This window comes from Sinocyclocheilus grahami, unplaced genomic scaffold (assembly GCF_001515645.1).
Source record: "Sinocyclocheilus grahami isolate Dianchi unplaced genomic scaffold, SAMN03320097.WGS_v1.1 scaffold780.1, whole genome shotgun sequence".
NCBI lineage: Eukaryota > Metazoa > Chordata > Actinopteri > Cypriniformes > Cyprinidae > Sinocyclocheilus > Sinocyclocheilus grahami.
This window is the reverse complement of record NW_015505959.1, coordinates 471,716-482,043: the sequence shown is the minus strand read 5'-3', so window position 1 is coordinate 482,043 and position 10,328 is coordinate 471,716. Positions and strand designations below refer to the sequence as shown.

General features: G+C 35.8%; 1 protein-coding gene across 1 annotated transcript in view; it reads right to left on the bottom strand.

Annotated features, from left to right (window-relative positions):
* Positions 1–355: 355 nt before the first annotated feature.
* Positions 356–10,328, bottom strand: part of LOC107561560 (sodium-driven chloride bicarbonate exchanger-like) — a 35,109-nt gene continuing 25,136 nt past the window's right edge. Inside the window, exons 14-24 of the mRNA XM_016246031.1 lie at positions 9,941–9,959; positions 9,293–9,454; positions 8,708–8,821; positions 8,207–8,368; positions 7,876–8,127; positions 6,641–6,709; positions 5,775–5,948; positions 5,434–5,556; positions 4,474–4,538; positions 4,013–4,105; positions 356–526 (exon numbers count right to left, since the gene is read on the bottom strand). Coding sequence (XP_016101517.1) covers positions 412–526; positions 4,013–4,105; positions 4,474–4,538; positions 5,434–5,556; positions 5,775–5,948; positions 6,641–6,709; positions 7,876–8,127; positions 8,207–8,368; positions 8,708–8,821; positions 9,293–9,454; positions 9,941–9,959 — 1,348 coding nt within the window. The 3' untranslated portion in view covers positions 356–411. The remainder of the gene's footprint in view (positions 527–4,012; positions 4,106–4,473; positions 4,539–5,433; positions 5,557–5,774; positions 5,949–6,640; positions 6,710–7,875; positions 8,128–8,206; positions 8,369–8,707; positions 8,822–9,292; positions 9,455–9,940; positions 9,960–10,328) is intronic.

Here is a 10,328-nt window from a genome sequence, read left to right as displayed (position 1 = left end):
TTTTTTTTACACTACCATTGAGAAATTTTAACCAAACTATGTTACAGACCTTTCATTAAGACCCTAAAGAATCATATCAACTTGTGGAAAATGGGCATCCTATGACCCCTTTAATTAAATCTGTAAAAACTTATGGAAAAGTTGTTCGTCATAACAAATGTAGGGTTAGGGGTCAAGTTTGTGTATGGGTTAGTCAGAAGCAATTATAATTTGCATTATTTATACCTGGAGGAATAGTTCACAAAAAAAATATATATATAAATAAATAATATATATATATATATATATACACACACACATTTATAAACATACATTTATTTTATATAAATATATATTTATTTTATATAAATATATATTCATTTTATTTTTGTGAACTATTCCTTAAAAAACAATATATGTCTATTTCGATAGCTAGGTAAATCTGTGTGTGTGTGTGTGTGTGTGTGTGTGTGTGTGTGTGTGTGTGCATGAACACAGTGAATCTTCTTTCCATCGACGCTCCTTGTGCACTTTCTTATTAGACAGGCTGTAAAATGACATAAAAAAGGGAATTAGTTCACCTGAATTACCCTAAACTGCAATAGCACTTTTAATGACAATATTGATCGAATGTTTATCAATTTGGCAAATCCCATTTATTTTCTCCAAACTGATTTTTAACAATACTATATACAGGTGCATCTCAATAAATTAGAATGTCGTGGAAATAAATGTGAGCCAAAATCATCACAATTAAATGAACCAAAGACTTAAACTACTTCAGTCTGAATGCATTGAATTTATTTAATACACGAGTTTCACAATTTGAGTTGAATTACTGAAATAAATGAACTTTTCCATGACATTCTAATTTATTGAGATGCACCTGTAAACCTATCAAGACAGACCAATCATGAGCTTGGAATCTTTCTTTAGACTAGAAAAAGTGTTATGGATTATGGACTCATATTTTAGCCGGAAGCAACAGTTTAAAGTTAAAATGCCTTAATGGTGGATTTGTTTCTCAAACACGCAGCTTTTGGCTTCACAAAATGTAAACTGATGGACTGGAGTGGTGTGGATTATTGTGATGTTTTTATCAGCTGTTTGGACACTCATTCTGACGGCACCCATTCACTGCAGAGCATCCATTGCTGAGCAAGTGATGTAATGCTACATTTCTCCAAATCTGTTCCCATGAAGAAACAAACTCATCTACATCTCTGGATGGGCTGAGCGTGAGTGAATTTTCAGCAAATTTTCATTTTTGGATGGTCTATTCCTTTAAGTATTCATGACAAAAAGACTTTATGGGCAGAATATTTCCTTGTGATTGCACTGAACACACAAAGATCTCAATAATAATCCATGTTTAGCAGCTATCAGACTGGACACACATTCACACTTCACGAGCTCACGGCTGATTAGACATTTTTCCTGTCTTAGTAGTAAACAAACCAACAACAAAAGATGATCACATGCTGTCTATCTTTGTCTGACACTTACAGAGAGATGTGTATGATTTATTGTTTTCGACTGTTTAACTGGATGGAATAATTGGGGTAAATTCAAACATTCTTGGAGAGACACATAATGGTAAATGTCTGTTCCAGATGGATTACAATCAAATCTGTCAAACGCTGCCAATTTAGTCAAAATACTTGTTGCCATGCGAAGAAAGACAAGATGAGATCCTAAAGTGACGTGGGATGTTGCTATGAGAACAGTCCAGTGCGCTTACCTTTGGGGATCAGCATCTGCAAGCTTAGGAAAGGGGGCTAATAAAAACGAAAGAAGTAGTAATTAAATCAAAATGCGTCGTAATGCAGAATAAAAGGGTCAAATAAAAAATTAACAATGTGTGCACGTGTGTTTCGAAACAGTGACCATTTAAAGGTGCAGGACAAAAGCTATTGCACAGATAACTAACTACCTGTCAGATACTGTTTTGTCCACAATCATTCTTAATATTAAAGTAAAGTAAAAGGGTTTAAAAGACACTTACAATTAGTAATATTCAGTGTTGGGGAAAGTTACTTTTAAAAGTAATGCATTACAATTTTGTGTTACTCCCTAAAAAGTAACTGGGCTTACTTGTTTGTTTTTTTTAATATAAAAAATTATATTTTGCAAATGTAAAGGCCCTTTTACACCAAAAGTGAAATGACTAAGCCTCAGGCTGAAGGAAATGGAAATTCACGTCTGTACAGTAGAGGGCGCAGCTCAAAAAAACGTGAATCTATAGCATGAAGAATAGGACGCAGGAGAAGAAAGTTCAACATTACAAATACAAATGTTATGTTTATCTAAAGTCATTTTTGCTTATTAGAATGGTTGAATTGGATCGTCGAAGGTCAGCAGTAACGACATTGTTTAATAAACTGGGATTAAATACATAAAGGATATTTGTGTTAATTACCATATTTAATTATTGCAGGTTTGCGTCATATTCTGAGTTTGCATTTCACAAATTGTATTCATTTTGAGGAATCCTGAATCTGTTTTGTGCAAGTAAGATTAATAAATACATGTTCACATTTAATCTAGAACTACAGTAACATCATGTTCACACAGCGCACGCCTCTGCACTCACTCCTGATTTCTCTCAACATGAGGACAGGAGAGCTGTCGGTCAATACATGAGAAAACAAAGTAACTGGCCTTACTTATTTGAAAAAGTAACTCAGATATTTTCTTGTAAATTAAAAAATAAAGCGGTATTTTACTGGTTACTTGAAAAAAGTAATCTGATTACGTAACTCGTATTACTTGTAATGCATTACCCCCAACACTGGTAATATTATTTTGACTTCACCAACTGCTGTTGAATGGTGCATCACTGATGTTATTACTCATTCTTTTGTGTTCTGGTCATTCTGACCTGGAGAGGAATTTCTTTTTTCTGAAAATGCTTGTTAATTTTCTCGCATCTACAAAACAGGGTATAACAACATCCCCAACATTTTAATAATAGCTGTCCTGTACTTTTTTGTGATTTTTTTTTCAGGCCTATGATCAATCGGTTCCAAAATGAAAACCTGTGTTAAATGAAAGAAAACAAGCTGATAAAAAGATTGAATCCAAGATTTGGTGATAACAATATACTGTAGAGTAATGAGAAATTTAAAAGCTATTTTTAAAAGGCCAGTCATTTTTGACCAGGAACGCCAAATTAGCTACAGTAAATGATTTTCAGCTTTTAAACTTCAGTGTGTAACTCATCCCACAATGCTTACAACCAAGTGACATAAACATAAATGATTCTTTAAAGGCAGAGTAAGTGATTTCTGGTAGCCAATGTTGATATTTGAAATCACCAAAACAAACATGCCCCTACCCCAAAAGGGTCTTGCCTCTATTCTGATAGCTCCGCCCCACATATACATACACAACCCAGGCAACGATTAGTTCTGTGAAACAAAGCAAAACCAATATTACACCGTGTCTACGGAGCGGCGCGGCGCAACAAATCCCCGACAGAAAACTGCTGCCGGGTTCTCTTTATGACGTGCTGACACAAATTTCAAATGGTTTTCAAAGCTTGTTTGATCGCGTCCAGTGTAGGCAGACTTTAGCTGTTGTAGACACGGTGTTCCTCACCCATTGATAAGAAACAAAGCAACCTCGGCGTCCGATCGCAGGCCTCCGCTCCTTGAGTTCTCTCCAGCGCTGGAAAGCTGATCCGATATTTACACAGGTCCTACTTCTTGCCTTATCGTTCCACAGACGTTTTCCTCTTTTATTTTTTGTCCGCCATCTCTATCTTTCTGTCGCTCGGCTCGGCTAGTGTCCGTCCCGTGCACTGAACGCGCTCTCCTCCACATCACGAGTAGACACGCCCCTTATTGCTGATTGGCTACAAGTTTGTTTTGCGATTCGGCCCGAATCAGTTTTCTAAAGCGTTTTTGAAAAATCACTCACTCTGCCTTTAAATTGTGTGGCTGGTTGCAGAGAGATTTTCTGGCGCTTAATGCAGAAGTGGTGTGCTCATACCAAAAAATATATATATATTCATATGAAAATAAATTAGAACCTTTTTGAGTTCAGATCAGTTTTGGAGTTCCAAGTATTTCCAAAGGAGCCTTTGGACATTTCATCAGTAATGTTGACAGTAGAAGGATCATCTCTGAAAATATCCATTAAAAACATCATAAAATCAATGAAATATAAGTCTGCATGAAAACAATCATAAAACACATGATTTTGACTCAAAATTCTAATGCAATGGCGGACGCTTTACAATTGCTTATTTAATAAATGTCAATATTTATCATTTGTCTTTAATTCTACTTGTTGACGTATTTAAGTATTTATTTCATTCTACTTATTTCATTATTTCTCTAGTGTATATGTACAGTATAAGTATGTTTATAAAAAATACAGAACCAATGGTAAAATCCATGTTAAGTATTGCCCTATTGTTTTTTAAAACAACAAATACTAGTATTTCTTGCTTGCTATTGTGGGAATTAGTTAGGAAAATCTGGTCCATACTTGTAATGTCCCTCCAATGGCACTTGTACGATTCCTTCTTCCTCTGCCAAAATACTTTGCTCCTCCTGGCAGTAAACACAGGGAGAAAGAGCGAGAGAGACAGTTTTATTCCCGTCCAGCCAAAGAGAACTTCAGAGACCCTTTGAGATTAAATAACTTTGCTGAAGGACATTTTGGCAGATCGATTCATGTTCCATTTGTTTGGCATGAAATGAATGCATTCAGATACTGAGGTGGGTGAATTGGGGTCTCTCTATAAGAAACGTATCATGGCAATTTTAGCAAGAGTAAAACATGAGATTATGTGCCAGGGGGTCAGAAAGTCTCTGAATGCAGGAAAAACAAACTGCAAAACTGGAGCACAAATCAGATCTCCTCATTAAAGCAGGACCTCAAAAACTCGCCGAAGAAAACCCATGCTTTTACTTTTATTCAGCTTATATAAATAAACTCGAGCAGCAGTCATGTTGAGTCATTCAGTTACACAGACATTGTCTTCCAATTACTAATTACTCATGTTTTTAGGGGTCCAAACAGTGAAGCATTTGTAGCAGGTCATTATTTGTCCCCTACTTTTTTTTCACTGTGTGGCAAGAAGTCACCAAATTTTGCATCGCATCACAGGAATAAATTATATTTTAAAATATATTCAAATAAAAAAAGTTATTTCAAATTGAAATAATATTTCACAATATTACAATATTTTTGCTGTATTTTTGACTAAATAAATGCAGCTTTGGTGAGCAGAAGAGACTTCTTTCAAAAACAACCCCAATCTTTTGTCCAGGATTTTCTGGATTCTTTTAAAATCCCCGTTCTGATCTTTAATGTCAGGCACATTTGTGCATTTCATTTGTTCTTTCTGCTCTGCTTGGACCTTGCAAATTGCTGCTTGCAGCCACATTACAAGTGCTTATTCACAGTGAGCGTTCTATTTAGATAATAAATGGTAAAGCTCACCTCTCGCTCAGCGTCCTCCAGTTTCTTCTTCTTGCTCTCGGGCATGAGGTCATCGAGCCAGCTGAGATCTCGCTTAGTGAAGATAAAATCCAGCAGCTTCCTAATGAAGACCAGTGCCAACACCTGCCGGCAGCAAATCACTAATTCAATTATGACATATTATTCAAAAAACATGAGTTGAAACAGTTAAGAGATGCTTAACGAGGCAATTACTCTAGCAGACACGCTTGGACATGTTTGACCAACTATGCTATTACTATCCATCTATGATGGATCAAACTAGTTTACACTTGCATACTGTGGTAAATATTAACAATAACATAAAAAAGTTAAGTATGCACCATCATGGGAAAGACTATGGCAGCTCTGGAGGTTTTGATGACCCAGAGGAGAACCAGACAGCTGAGCTGGATGATGGTGAACAGATGAACCTTTCGGAGTGGAACGTGTCTCAGGTAAATGAAGTCTGGCTGGTGTTTAGCCGGCATCCCGAACAATCTCAAACGATCAAAAAACTAAAATAATAGAAAAAAGGAGAAATGTGTACATTAGAGCAGTGGTTCTCAACCAGGGGCCTCAGCAAACATCCAAAGGGGCCTCGAGATGACTTACTTAAAATAAGCTAAAACAACTAAAAAAATGATATATTTTTTTATTTTAATTCATCTGTTTTATGTCTTTGAAGAACCAGGATTCCCACAATCTTGGATAAAGTGGATATATGAGGAAGCCTAATTTTAAAAGTGATTTCTAAACCTGAAAAAGTTATGAAAAACGAAAAATAACTCCATGGGGCATTTTTATATTGAATATACATTTTTCAAGTTATGTAAAATATCTATCTAAAATATATAAAAAATAAACTAAACTCAATTTAATTCAGCTAGTAGTAATTCGGCTACTTTTATTTATTTTTTTAAAAACGACTAAAAATGACAAAAACAACCAAATTATTAAAACTTCAAAATCTAAAAGAAACTATAAAAGTAACAAAAATTCTAAATATTAATAAAAACTATAATAGTATCTGAATGATACTAAAACAACACTGCTTTGAATAGTATTGTGGACACTGCATTAGAGATTACCTAACATGAGCTTTTAACAGAATAACAGAAAAAAAATAATAGTAATATTTTGGTACGTTTTTTTTATATAAGTTGTAAATGCTTATACTGTAAACAGACTTCGTCTATAGTGTGTTTACCTGTATTCCTCTCAGTGAAGATGCACCCATGTAAAGGAAAACTCCATACAGCACTGGCATTGGAATAAACTAAGGAATAAACAAAATAAACATTTTCATTACCTAATATTTGGTCCTCTTAAAAATTTTAAATATTTTAAGAATTTTAAATTTATAAAAGCTTTTGTGCAAAATTCTGTCATAATTTAGTGTTATATGATCATATTGTATAATGACCTCTTACTTTTCAAATGTAAAATCTGATTTCTCATGATATGAACCATTTTAACGTACACTTCTAAATTGCTGTTTGAGTTATACTGTAGAAACGCTAGAGCACAACGCTAGTAAAACCCATGTTGTGGTTTCGATTCCCAGGAAATGAATGAACTACCCTTATGAAAAAGGAGTACACTTTCATACTTATTATGGAAATAATAATAATGCACTTTAAGAGAATATACTTAAGTGTGAACTTAATGCACACCTTAGTGTTAGAACTAAAAAAAAGCTTTAATTTGCCATTAATTTGCAAATGAAAATATGTAATAGTTCAAATTCATATGAAATGCAATTAGCTGAACTTTAGAGTGCTTTTTGACCCACTTAAGTAGCACTTAAGTACAATTTTATATGTAATTTCATGATTACTTTTTTTAAATGTGCTTAAAGTGTACTGACTGAATGAACTGATAAATATTTATGTGACTAAAATATACTGTAATGTATTTTCTATTAAAACTTTTATGTCATGTACTTCAATATGTTTACAATTACACATTTGTAACGACGAAGCTGCAATTTAGTACATATAAAATATACTAACTTTAAAGTGAATACTAAATAACACACTACAGTTAAAATTATAATCAAGTACTTTACATGTGTCAACAAATCAATATAAGTGTACTTCTTTAAAGCACAACAGAAGATTATTCAAACATAATTATTTAAAAGTGAAACTTTTAATCTAACATTATTAAAGTGTGGCGTGCTTTTTAAAAGTGCACTTAAGTGTGTTACGAAACATAGTCATTAATTTGACTCTTTTAGTACACTTAAGTGGCCTTTTATTTTAGTAACATTATATTATTTTTAAATATATACTTTTAAGATTTGAATTAACTACAAGCACACATTTATTATAATTAAGCATGCTTCTTTTTCACAAGGGTGTATGCATAAAATGTAAACGCATCAACCAAATGCATAAATCTAAATGCAATTATGGATATCTTGATCACTGAGCTCCAGACCTTCAGCACTGAGGTCATGAATACAGAGCAGCCCATGAGGAGGAAGATCATGAGGCCAGTGACCCGCTGCTCTCTGATCCCGAGGAACTTGGGCTGTTCTCCGGGCGCCGAACACTCGGACTCCAGCTTCAGACTGTTGACGTGAGAGATGGACAGAACCGTCGCTGCCACGAACCACGGCAGCCCCATCAGAGAGCAGACGCCCAGCATCACGCCCACAATGAACAGGTCCAGATGATAGCCACAGCCTTTCTGTAGAAACAAGACGTCAAACGAAGGGTTAACTCATTTCACTCAGACTTGACTGACAGTTTGAAGAAACTAGCAGCACCTTCAGCTTGTGCTCCTTCCTGTTAATGATAACAGCTGTGATCTGCTGGTCCATAAAGATGAGGATGGTGCAGAGGAGGGCGGGAACGACTGTAATCACACACGTCCACCACGGGTTCGGACCCAGCGGGTTAATGAACCACCCACGATCATCACGAGTTGGCTGAAAACATAGTAGCAAGACTATAATAAACCTGCAAAAACTATTCTTATCCAGTCTTTTAAAACATACATATAGATAGATAGATAGATAGATAGATAGAGCAGTTGCTAGGGTGTTCTGGATGGTTGCTATGCATATCTTTCTCAAGCCAACATCATAATAATTGAAATTGTAAGACATAAACAAACCTTAAACACATTAGGGACCTTCAGTTTGGGGGAAGGCACTCCATAGATAGATAGATAGATAGATAGATAGATAGATAGATAGAGCAGTTGCTAGGGTGTTCTGGATGGTTGCTATGCATATGCATATTGAAATTGTAAGACATAAACAAACCTTAAACACATTAGGGACCTTCAGTTTGGGGGAAGGCACTCCTAAAACGTAATCCACCAGAACCATCGTAAAAATAGTGATGAAGACTGCAAAGTCACTGATGATGGCTCTGACCTGGAGGTAACAGGATTTAAAGGATTTAGGATTTACTAGGATTTTAGGGGAAGTCGTGGCCTAATGGTTAGAGAGTCTGACTCGTAACCCAAAGGATGCGGGGTCGAGTCTCGTACCGGCAGGGGTTTGTGGGGGGGCTCTCTCCCACCTTCAATACCACGACTGAGGTGCCCTTGAGCAAGGCACCGAACCCCCAACTGCTCCCCGGGCGCCGCAGCCCACTGCTCCGGGTGTGTGTGTGTGTGTTCACTGCTGTGTGTGTGCACTTTGGATGGGTAAATGCAGAGCACTAATTCCGAGTATGGGCCACCATACTTGGCCACATGTCACGTCCATTTTTTTACAATTGTTATTCCCAGCAGCAACAGATTCTCCACAGTAACACTAGAGGGCGCCAGAGTTATTTTAGAACAAAGTGCGGCGGCAGCGGTGGCTCTCAGACAGGCGGTGGGCAGATAATGACTGCGGTACCTTGGTGGGGAAGTAGCGGCTGGTCTTGAATTCTTTGAGGAACGCTGACATGGCCACAGTAGAGAAGAAGAGAACTATAGACCAGAAGAGAACATCAGGAACGTACGGACCGTGAGGCCCGCAAGCCGACCCCACAAATTCTCCTTTCTTCTCAATGCAGTCCTGAAAGGAGAAAGAGAAATAACGGGTTAGGCTAGCTTTTTTTTTTCTTAAAGTAATAGTTCACTCACAATAACATGAGGGTGCAAATGATAAGTGATTACTTTTGGGGTGATCTCTTTAAATGCTACGCATTATTGAATTTCCAAATCTCAAACACATCTGCTTAACATACTATTATTTTCACTCTTGCCCATTAAAAGACGAGCAGCAGTAATGCTCTTTTAGATTTTATGGTGATTTAACAAATGTAATCCAGCTCAAATTTCCTACAGTCCCGCTCTATCTTGCCACTCAAATGAGACATTTTAAATTGCCATCAAACATAACATGCTTGAAATCACTTTGTTTAAATGTGAAGCAAATGTGGAGTTGATGCAATGCAGCTTATATGACTCAGCATATAGAATCAGCATTATTCTCAAAATGTCTCATTTGCAAAATATTTGTAATTTGACAATTTTGACTTTGTTGTATGTATGTAGTCACAAAATCAGAGATCACCACACTGAAATCACACATAAGTGTTCAAAGTTATGAATATTATGAGTGTTTGATTCATCAGGCTTTTATGGCTCATACAGTATGATATAGTGAAAATATGGAGCTTGTACTTGAGATTCAGAGACTCAAACTGAGCAAAAATATGCAATTTGCTGCAGTTCTTTATATTTATATGGTCAAAAAGTAAGATGAAATTCTGATGCTTGTTATGTAAATTACTGAGATCTTTATAACATTATAGCAGATAGTTACATAAAATGAAACAAATATCAGCTGTCACTCTCTATCTCCAATAATATGTCTTAGTAAGATGATATTTAAATACTTAGTTTTATGATCAAAGCTCTGTAGTTTCAAAACATATAATGCAATG